Source organism: Colletotrichum aenigma (assembly GCF_013390185.1).
Source record: "Colletotrichum aenigma strain Cg56 chromosome Unknown KSG_Cg56_contig06, whole genome shotgun sequence".
In the NCBI taxonomy this organism is placed as follows: Eukaryota; Fungi; Ascomycota; class Sordariomycetes; order Glomerellales; family Glomerellaceae; genus Colletotrichum; species Colletotrichum aenigma.
Window position 1 is genome coordinate 3,854,494 of NW_023500912.1, and position 14,329 is coordinate 3,868,822.

Consider the following 14,329-nt stretch of genomic DNA (forward strand, 5'->3'; position numbering starts at 1 on the left):
GACTCATTGGGGCATAGCTACACGGTTAAAAGAGGCTTCCTATAGTCGGCTTGTCCCTCTCGATCTTAACACAGGACACAGAAATCGACCAAATCGAATTGATGACGTTCGTAATCTCTTTGCACATCATCACAAGCACTGCAAGAAGAAAGCCGTCCTTCCTGGTGTTGATCTCCCCTTCAACTCCACCAAACCGGAACGTATCTCCACCCCCAAAACAGGCCTCCCCCAGCGTCCATCCATTCCATTCCCCTTCCCGCAGTTCATCCGGCACCAATGCAAGGCTGAAGACGGACCTGCAATTGAGTGGAAGACCCTTTCCAGACACTGCGGGGCAATTTTTTTTTTTTTTTTTTTTGCTGCCGTCTGCCGCAGCTGCCTGCAGCACCAGCGCTGGGAGTTGCCGCCGAACGGACCTGACCTCTGATGCGCCTCCCAAATCCAATCCCGCATCGTCGCCGACCCAAGTCACTTCGCCCAAATCTCACGCTCCCCAACCCGGAAGCCAGCCATCAAGCTGCAGCTGCACCACCCCAAACCGCCCAATGCTTTTCGATTCGTGACCTCGAGCTCATTTTTCGCTTTAGCCTGTTAGTCAATTCGCAAATGTAGCAATTCCACCCAACGAACCTTTCCGACCGCAAACTTCTTTGGCGCATACGACGCCAGCCGGCTTCCTTCTCCCCAGGCGGAAAAAAGAAATCTACGAGGAAAAAGGGCACCCCCACCACGAATCTCCGTTCGCCTTCGTCCTCTCGCCAGGAACCCTCTCCGAATATCCACGAGGATACGTTCTTCTAACCCCCCTCAAACCGACACGCTCGAATAAACCAGCGATCGCCACAAGAATACACATAAAACCCGGCCGTCGCAATGGCTACGACCCCAGCGGCCCCCTCCCCCGCCGCCACGACCTCGAGCACCGACTCCAAGCTCGAGGTCTGGAAGGAGACGCTCTACGACGCCTTCCAGAAGGCCGGTGACGAGAACCACCTCTTCAGCCAGTACGACATCCTCGACTTCGAAATCATCCCCAACCGCGACACCGTCACCCTCCTCAAGGTCCTCCAGAGCCTCACAAATGACCGCCTCCTCATCGCCGTCTCCTCCCAGACGGGCCTCGCCTGGCGATGGCGCTCCATGGAGGATGCAGAGAAGTAAGCCCCCAACACCACCACTCTCCTCCCACCTTATTGCTTCACGAGCTAACATGCCTCACCCTCTAGGTACAAACTCTGCTCGACCGACGAACAGCGCATGGTCTACGGCGCGATCGACGAAGCAGGCGGCGACGGCATCTGGTCCAAGACAATCCAGCACCGCCTCAACATGCACGACTCCGTCCTCAAGACAGCCCTCAAACAGCTCCAGGGCAAGGGCCTCATCGCCCCCTTCAAGAACGTCGAGCACCCCAACAAGCGCATGTTCATCAAGGCCTCCATGCGCCCCTCGGAGCGCGCCACCGGCGGGCCCTGGTTCACCGACTCCGCCTTCGACGAGGCCTTCATCGAGGACCTGCAGCGCGTCATCTTCGACCAGATCAAGCGCAAGAGCACCTACCACAGCACCGGCGCCTCCTCCTCCGCCACCCGCACTGCCGTCCCGAAAAAGGGCGTGCTCAAGGGCGGGCTGGAGAACAAGGGCAAAAAGCGCTCCGCAGGCGAGATCTCCGGCGGCGACAGCGACGATAAGACCGCCGTGCAGCAGCCCCCTCCCAAGCGCGAGCCCGCGCTGCTGCCCCTGCCGGCCGGCTTCAAGGAGTACCCCACCGTGCGCGAGATCGCGCGCTTCATCTCGCAGACCGGCATTACCACCGACACAATCCTCGGCGAGGAGGACGTGCAGAAGCTGATCGATGTCCTGGTCTTCGACGGCCTCGTAGAGCCCGTCCGCGTGGCCGGGCGGACGGGGTACCGCGTCTGCAGGGCGCCGCGGCAGAGCCTGCAGGGCTGGGCGGGCCGGCAGGAGGGCGGCGCCGACGAGGGCGGGCCGGAGCCGCGCGTCAACGGGTTCACGGAGGCGCCGTGCGGGCGGTGTCCCGTGTTTGAGCTCTGCGAGGAGGGCGGGCCGGTCAACGCGAGCAATTGCGTGTATTTCCAGCGGTGGTTGGGGTTGGAGTGATCCAGGGTGAAGAGAAAGAAAAGAAGGAAAAGACGCTTTTATGGGCTGGAGGGGAGGTCGCTAGGCTTTTTGGGACTGATTTCGCATCACGGCAGCATTGCATTGGCGTTGGCACAAAAAGAGGACACGGGCGGTACGGGTTCAGAGGTAGAATCTTTTAATCCTCCCAAGCGGAATAGTTTTGGCAGTCGGGATGACTGTGGAATATACCATCCTGTATTTGACATGGTAACTGAGCAATTGGCTAAAGCGGTTGACAGGTGCTGATGTGTGTGGATGACATTCACGAATCACAGTAGACATGGTGACAGACATATGGCAGCAACTTTTGTCTTGGCTTGCTAACTATCAGCAGTGATGCTGAACCACGCCAAGACGCGCGAAGGCGCATTTTCCCAAGTTTTCACCAAAACCTCCATCTTCCCCTGCTTGCTTTCGCTTCTCTCGAGACTACTAACTGGCAGTGTTGGACCTAAACGTACAAAGCACGAGCGAGGGGCAGTTTACAACTGGCCAGAGGCGACGATGGTGGGGCGCTTGCCGTAGCGGACGGTGCCGGAAGAAGAGCCAGTGGCCTCAAGAGCCTTGACGATCTTCAGGGACTGGTCGTCGGCAACCTCGCCGAAGACGACGTGGCGGCCGTTGAGCCAAGAGGTGACGACGGTGGTGACGAAGAACTGGGAGCCGTTGCTGGAACACTGTTAGACTGGGTTTGGAGGATGGGAGGAACGGGTGGCTTACGTGTTGGGGCCGGCGTTGGCCATGGAAAGCAGACCGGGCTTGTCATGCTTGAGCTGGAAGTTCTCGTCGGCGAACTTCTCGCCGTAGATGGACTTGCCACCGGTGCCCTGGAAAGTGTGAGCTAACTGTCTCGCTTTTGGAGATGGGGAAGGAGACGTACGTTGCCACGGGTGAAGTCACCACCCTGGAGCATGAACTCGGGGATGATGCGGTGGAAAGAAGAGCCCTGGTAGCCGAAGCCCTTCTCACCAGTGCAGAGAGCACGGAAGTTCTCGGCGGTCTTGGGGACAACGTCGTAGAAGAGGTTGAAGGTGACGCGGCCGTTCTGGACTGTTGATGAAGTTGGTCAGCAGAGCTCAGTAACAGCAGCGGGGTCGTTGCCGAGGGGTTGGGGGGAGCAAAGTTTGGGCTCAGGTGGGGTGATTTGACGGCGCGGACAGTGCTTTGCAGTGAAGCATTGAGATGCCCGTGGCCTCCAAATCAGGAACGATGATGGTTCATGATGGGATCTGATGGAAGAAGGGAGCTCTTACCCTGGACGTCCTTAGTAGGCTTGTTGGAGGCGTCGAGGATGGGACCCTCCCACTCGATGTCGAAGTAACTGCAGCAGCATTGTTAGTATGGCGTCATTGACAGCTTGCGATGCTTGCGTAGAGCATCGCAAAGGCATCGTCGAGGGCTTGAGAACTTACACCTGGGGACCAGACATGATGTTGGATGCTGAGAAGAATCTGACGGATGGCTTGGTGGTAGATGCAGACAGAGGAGTTGCACGGAGAGGTTTGATGAGGGTGGAAGGTCGAGAAAAGGGCGAGGGTGAAACGGAGAAGCAGGCGAGGTTATGGCGGGGTAGGAGGGGTCGCAAAAGGGTTGGTCTCATTTTTTCAACAGCTGGTGGAGGGGTTTATTGTTAGCGCAGGAGCTCCCCACTGCGGGTGCCGAAACAGCCAATCAGAAAGCGCAGAATGGGGGCAAAGAGGGACGTATCCAGTCACGTGAAGTCAGCTGTTGCTGAGATCACTGGGAGAAGGTACAAGGCAGGGAGTACCTGCCAATCTTCGGCGGTAGGTACCTCCACTTTGTGTGCTTGACGTCGTGGTTGCGACGGGGGTGGAAGGCAAGAAGGGACGTGGCGGCGGCGGCGGCGGCGGCGGGGGTGAGGGAGGGAACGGACGGAAAGAAAAGGGAAGGAACGAGGGGCAATTGGGTCGTGACGGGAGTGAGGCGGCACCTCCGTCTGTTGACCGTCTGCTGCGCTTACACTGGCGGCTGCTGCTCGGGTTGTTTTTCTTCTTCCTCGCTTCTCCTTTGCCTCAGCTTCGAGTCTGGACTCTGGTCTGCTGGGTGGCCGGTGTCCAAGAGCTGGCCGAGCATTGAGGGGAATGACTTCATCAGATCACCACCCCTCACTGCCCCAATTGGCCTAGTTCAGCGAGGAAGCAGAGAGAAGCTGCAGACAGGGAAAATGGCAGAGCTCAACCATTCCCGCAACCCGTCGGCCAGACAGCCAGACGAGGAGGACCGTGATCAATTGCCCAGCAAAAAAACATAGCTGCGGAAGTGCTTTGAAGCATTGGCCGATTGAATGGCTCCGAGTCTGCACCCAGACCGCAAGGCGCCCAAACGAGATACTCGTCTCATCGGCCAGCAGCGGATGTACCTGCAACGCGCTGCCAGCAGCTTGGCATCCGGCCCGGTACCTGGATGAACTCTCGCTGGAAGGCCGAGCTCAACAAAGACACAGCGGGAGGCAAATACCTCTTCTCGGGCAGAGCTCACCCAGCCAGCCAGCAGAGCCATTGGTACCCCGGCGCCGTACAGGTTCAAGCAGGCGGATGCACGTCAAAACCCCAAAGGCAATGCCTATTGGAGCGACAGAGGGCAGGGGAGGGGAAAGACAGAGACAGCAAGCTGGGAACTCCACGTCCAGTCGCGGTCGACGGACCAGGTGCTGGGACTCGTTGGCCAAGTCACCGTCCCCCACTGGCCCACGTTGCCCTGGACACCCTTCAACTTTCGGAACCTCGTGGAATCTTGGGTCTGGGACTGAGAAGCGGGGATGGGGTTGGACGCGGTGAGCTGCGGACTGCGAACTGCGGACTGCGCATTCGCATTGTACCTCCAGGTCTGCAGACGGGGTGGATGGCACAGCAGCAACAGCGGTGGACAGACCATGACGAGACAAGACGACGCGATAGGACAGACAAGCCGAGCCGGGAAGAGAGTGAATCGGCATCGACAATGGCAATGAGGAGGCGATTGCACCATTCGTTCGTCTCGGCGTCTGTGTCATGTTGCCCGGAGGCCATGCCTCCCTCTCTCTCTCTCTGCCTGGTCTGCTGCCGCTGCTACTGCTATTACTGTCACCGCCGGTGTACGTAGCCAGCCAGCCATGCTTGGAGCTGTCCAAGATGCCGGCCAGCTTGGGAAGCTCAGGCCGGGGGCCAGATGTGCAGGACGAAGGAGCTGGGGGAGCTGGAGGAAAAGCCACAGACTTGAATCTGACAGTTCAGTCGACTTGCATAAACCGCCTTAGCCGTCTGGCCAGCTCCGTGGTGCTCTGAATTTTGTGTGCTTGGGAGCTTTCATGTGCAAATGGGAGCTTTGAGGAGAAAACGCTGCGAGACGACGAAAAGAACCATTCCACATACCTCAATGAGCAGGACTACACGTTTGGAAATGGTACAGGTACAGAAGCGAAGGGATGGAGATTGGTGATACACAGGAACCAGAGACGAAGACCTGATGCTGCTGATGGAAAAGAATCTGTCTTTCTACGTGGTGCGGCCGGGGAAAAGTTTTGGTGAGGTCAGGGACCGACGGCACGACACGCAGCCTGAGGAACGACCTGCACCAACGAGAGGGACCAGTCTCAGCTTGGCAGATGGCGGCCGGCAGCTGGCAGCTGGCACGTGGCAACCATTGGGCACGGTCTAAGCGTCAGGTGGCAGCCGCTGTGGCAGCTTGTGGGCACTCGGAGCTCTGCCGGCAGCGGGAAGGAAGCCACGACAGCTCCTGCTAAGCTGGAGACGCGGCAAGAGGCAGCTCTTCCTTCAGCTGTCAGCTCGTGTCCGCCCTGCAACCTGCCGCAGCCTTTGAGGCAAGAACTCTGATTCTGCACTGGCATCTCCTCTTCTTCCTCATCATCGAATTGGAAGGAGCTGAAACCTAATTGAGCAAAAGTACGCAATATGTCCTGAGAATAACGCGTCGAGAAACACTGGCTGTTCCGGATCGAGCTGCACCTCAGCCAAACCGCAGCTTTTCCGACGCAACATCCCCGTTGGCCTGACTGGGGGAGAGCTGCTTCCCTCTTTCCAATCTGCGCCTTCCTCACTGCTCTTTCCCGCGGATGCTTGCTTACCTCATCACACGTGATTCCGACCCGTCGCCCCTTTCCCGTCCTTTTCCCTCCTCAGGCTGATTCAATCTCATTGGAAGGACCACTGCCAATTAATCGAGGTACGTACCCCCCTGCCGCCGCGCCGTCCGAGACCGACCTGAGCCTGAGCCTGAAAGTTCCAGGGTGGCCAGGACTGCTTGCAGCCGCGCATCTCGCTTTGAAACGTCGTCACAAAGAACACCAGGGGAAACATCTTGCATTTCGACAGCGCCGTCTGCCAGCTCTCTGTTGCCATCGTCAATCTCCTTATTCGCTGCTGCTACTTCCGCCGCCATGGATTGGAACCAGCTCAAAGACCAGGTCTCCAACCTGACCCTGTACGACGTCAAGGCCGGTGTCCGCAAGGTCCAAAATGGTAAAGACAGCTATCCCGATCGCGATGCCCCCAGAGCTTAGGTGCTGACCGTCTACTAGCTGTCATGAACTACACAGAAATGGAGGCCAAGGTTTGTGGCATCAACCGGACAATGGCAAACGCCATCTGACATGTACAGGTTCGCGAAGCCACCAACAACGAACCTTGGGGCGCATCTTCCAGCATCATGCAGGAGATCGCGAACGGCACCTTCAATTAGTACATCACCACAGTTCAACCCACCCCAATACGCGACGCTAACGTCCTCAAGCGCTACCCTCAACGAGATCATGCCCATGATTTACCGCCGATTCACAGAAAAGTCCGCCGAGGAATGGCGACAAATCTACAAGGCCCTCCAGCTTCTCGAATTCCTTATCAAGCATGGCTCCGAGCGTGTCATTGACGACGCCCGTGGCCACATCACACTGCTCAAGATGCTGCGCCAGTTCCACTTCATCGACCAGAATGGCAAGGACCAGGGAATCAATGTGCGAAACCGCGCCAAGGAGCTGGCCGAGCTCCTGGGCGACGTCGAACGAATCCGATCGGAGCGCAAGAAGGCGCGCGCGACCAAGAATAAGTACACTGGTGTAGAGGGTGGCATGGGTCTCGGTGGAGGTTTCTCGAGCGGCAGCGGCAGTCGATACGGCGGTTTCGGCAGCGAGTCGGGTGGCTACGGCGGATACTCTGGAGGTGTCTACGGCGACGGTGGCGGCTTTGGTGGACAGGAGAGCAACGACTACGGAAGGACACAGGCACACGGCGACAAGTTTGAGGAGTACGATGAGTTTGACGACCCTGCCGACAGGCCAGCAGCCAGCTCCTCGGCGTCTCGGTCCAAGAGACCCGAGCGTGCGGCCGCACCCAAGGCCGAGCCCCCCAAGAAGAAGGAGCCGGAAGTTGATCTCTTCTCCTTTGACGACCCGGCGCCATCCTCGATGCCGGCCCCCGTTGCGCCGACAGCTTCCAATGGCTCTGGCTTGGCTTCATTGTCCGCAGCTCCCGCCGCCGCTAACGACGACGACGAGTTCGACGATTTTCAGTCCGCCACCCCTGCCCCTGCTGCTGCCTCAGCTACACCTCTGTCCCCTCCCGTCATGACCGCTACCTCTGCCACTACCTTTGCCGCCCCTCAGCCTGTATCTGCGCCGCAGCAGGCCAACATTGGCAACATGGTCAGCATGTCGTCCATGTCTCCAGCCCCGAGCGGCGCCAACTACTCGGCTTTCAGCACTCCCGCTGTGGCGTCGCCTGCGGCCCAGGCCCCCAAGCCCTCTGGCTACCAGCCCTCAGGGCCCAACTACTTTGGCTCTGTCCAGTCCGGGCCTGTTGCTCAAAACACGGGAGGCTCGTTTGGCGCCGCTTCCCCTATGGCTGCGTCGAAGCCTGCCTCGACTCCTGCTGCCAAGCCTGCAGCTGCTGGAGGTGATGCTTTTGGTGCCCTCTGGTCTCAGGCCAGTGTTGGTGTGAAGAAGACGAGCACTCCCACCGCTGGCCCTGCCATGGGGCAACTCGCCAAGGAGAAGAGCAGCGCTGGTATCTGGGGGGCCCCCGCGGCAGCTTCCTCTACTCCCAAGCCTGCTGCCGGGTCTTCCTCTGGCGGCAACCATGGCCTGGACGACTTGCTCGGTTAAGCAAGTATAATGACGGAGACGGGGAGAAAAGTCTTTTCGCGGCACCTGGCCTTTGTTGAAGAAGAGAGGGCGCCAGGTGAGGTGAAGAAGGCAACATGCCGGTAGGCTACTAGACAGGGCGTACTGGCGCGCAAAAGACTGCAACATATGAACATCTAACTGAATTTCAAAGCGAATCACTACCGATCCATTCGTCTCCTGATTTTTCACATTGTGACATCACCGGGCAGGAAAGCAGCCCATGTCTAACGCGTCTAGAGACTCATGCGCTTGTTGACTCGGGCATTACAATTACAGGACCTCACAGCCTCTGCGGCCGACAAGCAGCCTCATGCGCCCACACTCCGATGCAGGTGGGGAGACGATCGAACCAAGTCCAGACCACCAACACGTTCATCCATTAGCCTTTCAATGCAAGTTCCCAACATAGAGCAAGCCGATCAAAGCAACGCGTTGCCTACTCGGAGCCAATGGCTGGCTTCCCGGGCATGAGGCTCTACGAAGGACACCACCTCCCATCTAATCTTGGCTGCATACATCAGTCCCAACGGCCCAGGACAGAGGCCGTCTGAATGAACCATTCCCCGGCTAAGACATGCGGCCGGGCCGCCAGCCGCCAGGCCGTTTCAGGTGTTGAATCGTTGCATCCGCGATGGGCTGTATGAACAGGCGCCTCAGCCTCCAGCCCGTGGTCCCACAGCGGCCTCGATGACGGCCCTCTATCTTTGCAGAGCCGGGCACAGAGGCAGGTCCGAAGATCATGACTCCACCGAAAGTCAAAGCTAGGCCGAGGCCATAGTCGCCGGGTGCAAGCAGACCCAATCAACCCCGGCTGCCCGACTGCAGTGGTCGAAACAGACGCGGTGGTGGTGTGGCCCATGGCTGGTTCGACGTGCCATTGGACGCGCCTATTGCCTCTCCACCAGGGCGACCCGTTACCGTTCCTTATTTTTGCTCGGATACCAAGACATCCATAGATTTGGCGTCATGGATTGAAACTTCAAGGTAGGGTATGCAATGTAGGTGGCCGTCGTAACCGCGTCGCTTGTCCAACCTGCTCTCAATTCTCTCCACCGCTAAGCGCCGCACCGCAACCCCGGTCCGGACATCTCATTGGTCCATCCCGGCGGCTCATCATACCTAGCCGAACTGCACTTCGTCCGCGCAGGGCACCGCAGGGTCGTCTGTGGTCCGGTCCAAGGTCCCCGTCTATTCTACGTATGCAGGTACCGTACGGCACGAGTCTGGGATCCATCTCATGGAGTCAAGAGAGGCTAGAACGCGTCTGCTGGAATTAGCAACGCCGGCCTGTTGGGGCAACGAACAACAATGCATGCACCAACACACCACCGCATCAACAAGCAGGGCTGGAGAGTCTGGGCCTGAGGTCTTGAGTGATCGAGTGTCGATGTCCCAGATGTATAAAGCAGACCAATGCCATCCGGAGTCAAGCGGTCTTTTCTTTCCTCTCATCATCAGCATCAAACAATCATCACAGAACAAGGTCTTCTTTCTTTTTCCTTTTTCTCTCTCTTTTTTCCTTGACTCTCTTTCCTAGGTCAATTTCCTATCTCTGGGTCTCTCGGTTTCAATTCGGATTTTCCTTCGACACTTATCAGCCATCTTTCATTCACGAAGAACGAATCGAAACGAAGCAAAGACTCGACAAAACAGCCAACGACTCTCTTTCGTCAAGACGCCAAAACGCACCTCACGAAAACCATCTCAGTCATTTCAAACACGTCTCTTCACTTTTCTTAACACATTAACATAAGTCGCAACACAACGCGACTTTCACCAAACACCTTCAAAATTACCTCCTCAGCCCCCTCCTCCGCCGCCGCCTGCATCCCCTTCCCGCCGCGCCGCTTCCCGACCCGCACGGCCCTCCGCCAACGCCCGAAGCTCTCCCTCGTCACCCCCGCCTCCCTCCGCAAGATGCCTTCGGCCCCGCAGCTCGGCGCCCTCGGGCACACCTTCACCGCCATGCGCGCGATGCAGTTCGCCAGCCTGATCGCCATCATCGGCATGACGAGCAACTTCATCTCCGAGATCAACGCCGCCGACGCCTCGAGCCCGAGCGTCCTGATCGGGACTCTGGTAGTTGTAAGTCCTCCTCTCCCCCGCATGGCCTCTCTCCGCCCACTAACACCACCGCCAAAACAGTCCTGCATCGCAACCCTCTACATCGTCATCTCCTACATCCTCTACTACGACTCCCTCCTCCCGCTCCTCCTCGCCACGGCCCTCGACTCCACCCTCCTCGTTGCCGTCATCGTCGTCGCCTGCACCCTCGGCAAGCCCCTCTCCTACCTCAACTGCGCCGCCCTCCCCTCCTCCGGCAGCACCGCCACCTTCATGACCTCCGTCATCGCCAACTCGGGTGCCTCCTCCACCCTCAACTACTTCATCTGGGTCGGCGCCGACCAGCGCACCTGCTACGCCGTCAAGGCCGTCTGGGGCCTCTCCATCGCGCTGTGCGTGCTCTTCGCCTTCTCCGCCATCACCGCCGTCTGCCTCTGGCGCCGCCTCAAGGTCGTCTCCGTCCCGAAGGACATTGAGAACTGAAGGTGCGGCCGTGAGGGGCGCGGCTGCTACAATGCCGCCGCTGCGCCTGTCTACTTCCCCCCGCCCCCGGTCAGGGAGGTGCGCGGGGGAGGGGGCAGGGCGGCGACGGCATTGGGGACCGCGGCGCTGGGGAAGAAACCCCGCAGTGTGTATGATGATTACTCCTCTTCGGACTCCGACTCGGAGCACCAGAGGGAGTTCGTCAAGCCGCTGGGGTCGTTCGCCCAGAGGCCGTCGTTCCCGCCGCCTCCCACGGCGCCGGTTCGGAAGGTGAAGATTGTCGAGGGACGGGTGGCGGTGCAGCCGTTGCCTGTGCTGCCCGAGACGGTCTCGCCTGTTGCTGCTGCTCCTTCTCCCAAGGAGAGGGGTTTCCGGGGACTGTTGTCTCCGGTGTCTACTAAGGATAAGGGGGGCTTGGGCTTGTTGTCGCCGGTGTCGCCCAAGGACAAGGGGGTTTCGCTCTCGCCTACTACTCCAAAGTCGCCTTTGGAGAGGATCAAGTCGAAGAGGCGGACGATTATGCATTTCATTGACGGGTGGTGGGATCTGGGGCTGTTGGAGCAGGAGAGGAAGAAGAGTCTTATGAGGGCTGCTTCTAGGAAGGCTTGATTGGACGAACACAAAAATTGGGGTTTGGGATAATCAGATTGGGAACACTTGGGAATGGGTAATGTCTACTGCGTAGATAGATCTTGGCTTGGCACTTTTGTTATGATGGCGTTCAGGAACATGCGGGATTGATGCCCGTCATTTAATAAAAATGAAAAATAAACCCGGGAAATGAGCTTCTTGTTATGCAAAGTGATGAGGTTGAAACTAATCGTGGAAAAACGGCTGCCGTGCCGGCACCACTGCTGAAATCCAAAACGCCTGGAAGTGAAAGACATGTACATTTGGTATCCTCGTAACATCTTTTTTCAAAAGCAAAACATCAACGCCAGACCAGTCAAAAATCACGTCAGCAGCACAGGGTGTCCGAGGACCTTGAAACACGCCGCCAGATCCCACGTCTCGTCGATGTTATCCCGCCCCGCCCACACGTTCTCCATCACCCCCAGCGCGGCGCGGATGCTCCCAAATACCTCCAGGGCGCCCATCTTGCCGACCATCTCGCGGAACATGTGCTCCTGCGCCGGCGTCGCGAGGCAGCCGATCACGCAAAAGGGCCAGACGACGGTGCGCAGACACACGGGTGAGTGCAGCGAGTCGAGCAGCTCGATGGTGGCGGTGACGCTGGTGGCGGTCTCGGGGCAGGAGGGCTGCCAGCCGGAGACGACGGTGGAAAGGTACGTGAGCGCGGCATAGGCCCAGATCTTGGTGTGGATCAGCGCGGCGGAGCGGGTGTCGCGGACCTGCTCGCTCTGGTAGAGGGTGAGCGGGTCGGGCGGGAGGCGGGTGGTGTCGGCGTGCGTGGGGTGCGGCGGCGGGCGGTTGGCGTCGGTGAGGGCGCAGGAGCCGGCGGCGCAGGCGAGCTCGGAGGAGCCGAGGAGCTGCGGGCAGGCGTTGTCCATGCAGGCTATCCCCTCGCGCAGGGCGAGCTCGAGGCAGCCGGCGCGGGAGACGAGGTGGGTCATGGAGAGGGAGCCGGCGCGGCGGGTTTCCTTCTTCCAGGCGTCGAGGGCGGCGATCTCGCCGATGAGCTGGAGGACCCAGGACTGGCAGCCGAAGTACTCCTCGAGGCGCAGGCGGGGCTCCTGCTCGAGGCAGGTGGCGGACTCCTTGCGCGGGGAGAGTAGGTAGGCGTGGTAGCTCTGGAGGCGCGGGGGGCGCTCGAGGGCGGTGGCGGAGATGATGTCGAAGTAGAGGAGGGAAGCCGTGAAGAAGCGGAGGGCGGCCTGGTCGGAGGACCAGGGCTTGTGGGATCCGGGGGGGAAGTTGACGCCCTGGAGGAGGGGGATGGCCATCTGCTGCATGGTGGCGTCCCAGGCGTCGGTGGTGGGGAGGATCTGGGTGAAGACGATGGTGGCGGCGTCGAGGTGCATCTGCCAGTGGTCGTTGGATGCGAGGGTGACGTCGAAGACGAGGAGCTGGACGATGGACTCGAGGACGCGGCAGGACTGCTGGAGCTGGGTGGAGGGGTCGCCGGCCTCGTTGATGAGGGCCATGTCGGCGCGGAGCTCCTTGAGGGCGAGGTCGAGCTGGTGCTGGAGGGAGGCGACGGAGCGGATGCGGCAGGGGGTGTGCTCGACCTGGGCGCCGTTGAGGACGACGCCGAAGAAGTGGGAGGAGAGGGAGAGGGCGGTGTGGTAGAGGGCCTTGTTGTGGTTGAGGACGTTGAGGAGCCAGCCACGGCCGCCCTCGAGGAGGGCGGGCTTGTAGAAGGGGAAGAGGAAGGGGAAGACGTAGTCGAGGTAGATCATGATGAAGCCGAGGTTGGCGTCGTCGGGGAAGGGGGTTGTGGGGTTGAGGTCCGGGGCGAGGACCGGTGCCGGTGAGTGTGCCGGTTGTTGTGAGTGTGGTGCGGCGGCGGGCGGGCTGGAGTGGGTGGATGCGTTCCAGTCCGGGGTGTGTTGCCGGGCGTGGTTCGGAGATGCGCCGGGAGCGATCTCGGAGATTGAGGATTTTACGGTTTCCATGTGATACGGGCTGGAGGCGTCGCCGGGGGTGTCGTGGACGGTCGACGGCGAGGTTGAGTTTGTCTCTTTTGATGAGCCCCCGTCGGCGCTGAGGGCCGGGACAGGGGGGATGAGGTCGGGGTCCGAGTCGTCATGACGGTGCTGGTGACCAGCCCCCGCGTCGACGTCGAGGGACTGGAGATACTTGCGCTCGCGGCGGTTGTTGGCCTGGACCTTGACCTGCTTCTTGAGGTGGTCGGCCATCTCCTTCTGACGCTCGCCGCCGTCCATCCAGTCGGGCTTCGTCTCCGAGTAGTGGCAGGTGATTTCGAGCTGCGCGCAGCCCTCGCAGACGGGGCGGGCCTCGTCGCACTTCTTGCGGCGCAGGCGGCATGTCCAGCAGCCCTCGGAGGAGCGGATCTTGGCGGAGGAGGACATGCTGTTCTTGAAGCGCGACCGGAGGCCGGTGAGCGACGACATGTGGGAGGGGTCCTTGTTACGGGAGAACATGACGGGCAGCGGTTCTTCGTCGTCGTCGTCGTTCTGATGGTTAGTTGAGGTGGTGGTGTGGATATGTCATCGATGAGAGAGACGAGAGTGAGTGAGACGAGGCGTCGCTATGAGAACCAGCGTCTCTCCAGGCACTGCAAGGTCCCAAATCAGGTGCGTACGGTTGGTCAAGTTGTCGTCAACAACGTCGTCGGACCATGCGGCGGCGGTGGCGGCAGCGGAGGCGCGGCTCGACGGCTCGAAGGGGGGTTCAGGTCAGCAGCAACTCTGCAGTCCGCAGTTAGGTTCCGCAGCAGTGCAGTCGAGATTGAACAGCAGCAGGGGCGCATCAAAAGTGCAAACCAACGTGCGGATTTGTAATCCACTTAAAAGCGGCGCCGGCAGGTTCCATTCAGCCTTGGCGGGTGGTGGTGGGTGGTGTCGCTGGTGTGTGGTTGAA

The 14,329-nt window shown here is 59.7% G+C and overlaps 6 protein-coding genes across 6 annotated transcripts; 3 read left to right on the top strand and 3 right to left on the bottom strand.

The window, feature by feature from the left end:
* Positions 1 to 873: 873 nt before the first annotated feature.
* rpc6 (putative DNA-directed RNA polymerase III subunit rpc6) lies at positions 874 to 2,121 on the top strand (the record flags this gene model as incomplete). The annotated part of the gene is made up of 2 exons (XM_037325283.1): positions 874 to 1,157; positions 1,227 to 2,121. 2 exons carry the CDS (start codon positions 874 to 876, stop codon positions 2,119 to 2,121), a joined length of 1,179 nt encoding a protein of 392 aa, XP_037176316.1.
* Positions 2,122 to 2,624: 503 nt separating this feature from the next.
* CGCA056_v010037 (Peptidyl-prolyl cis-trans isomerase) lies at positions 2,625 to 3,571 on the bottom strand (the record flags this gene model as incomplete). The annotated part of the gene is made up of 5 exons (XM_037325284.1): positions 2,625 to 2,811; positions 2,863 to 2,969; positions 3,023 to 3,192; positions 3,396 to 3,463; positions 3,555 to 3,571. The coding sequence occupies 5 exons, from the start codon at positions 3,569 to 3,571 to the stop codon at positions 2,625 to 2,627; spliced, it is 549 nt and encodes a 182-aa protein (XP_037176315.1).
* Positions 3,572 to 6,538: 2,967 nt separating this feature from the next.
* Positions 6,539 to 8,257, top strand: CGCA056_v010038 (ENTH domain-containing protein; the record flags this gene model as incomplete). Its single annotated transcript, XM_037325285.1, has 4 exons — positions 6,539 to 6,620; positions 6,680 to 6,711; positions 6,760 to 6,839; positions 6,892 to 8,257. 4 exons carry the CDS (start codon positions 6,539 to 6,541, stop codon positions 8,255 to 8,257), a joined length of 1,560 nt encoding a protein of 519 aa, XP_037176116.1.
* A 1,938-nt stretch (positions 8,258 to 10,195) lies between these two features.
* Positions 10,196 to 10,825, top strand: CGCA056_v010039 (uncharacterized protein; the record flags this gene model as incomplete). Its single annotated transcript, XM_037325286.1, has 2 exons — positions 10,196 to 10,363; positions 10,424 to 10,825. 2 exons carry the CDS (start codon positions 10,196 to 10,198, stop codon positions 10,823 to 10,825), a joined length of 570 nt encoding a protein of 189 aa, XP_037176115.1.
* A 158-nt stretch (positions 10,826 to 10,983) lies between these two features.
* On the bottom strand, positions 10,984 to 11,355 carry CGCA056_v010040 (uncharacterized protein; the record flags this gene model as incomplete). Its single annotated transcript, XM_037325287.1, has 1 exon — positions 10,984 to 11,355. One exon carries the CDS (start codon positions 11,353 to 11,355, stop codon positions 10,984 to 10,986), a length of 372 nt encoding a protein of 123 aa, XP_037176173.1.
* Positions 11,356 to 11,778: 423 nt separating this feature from the next.
* On the bottom strand, positions 11,779 to 13,890 carry ptaR3-2 (Pestheic acid cluster transcriptional regulator 3; the record flags this gene model as incomplete). Its single annotated transcript, XM_037325288.1, has 1 exon — positions 11,779 to 13,890. One exon carries the CDS (start codon positions 13,888 to 13,890, stop codon positions 11,779 to 11,781), a length of 2,112 nt encoding a protein of 703 aa, XP_037176174.1.
* Between the last annotated feature and the right edge of the window lie 439 nt (positions 13,891 to 14,329).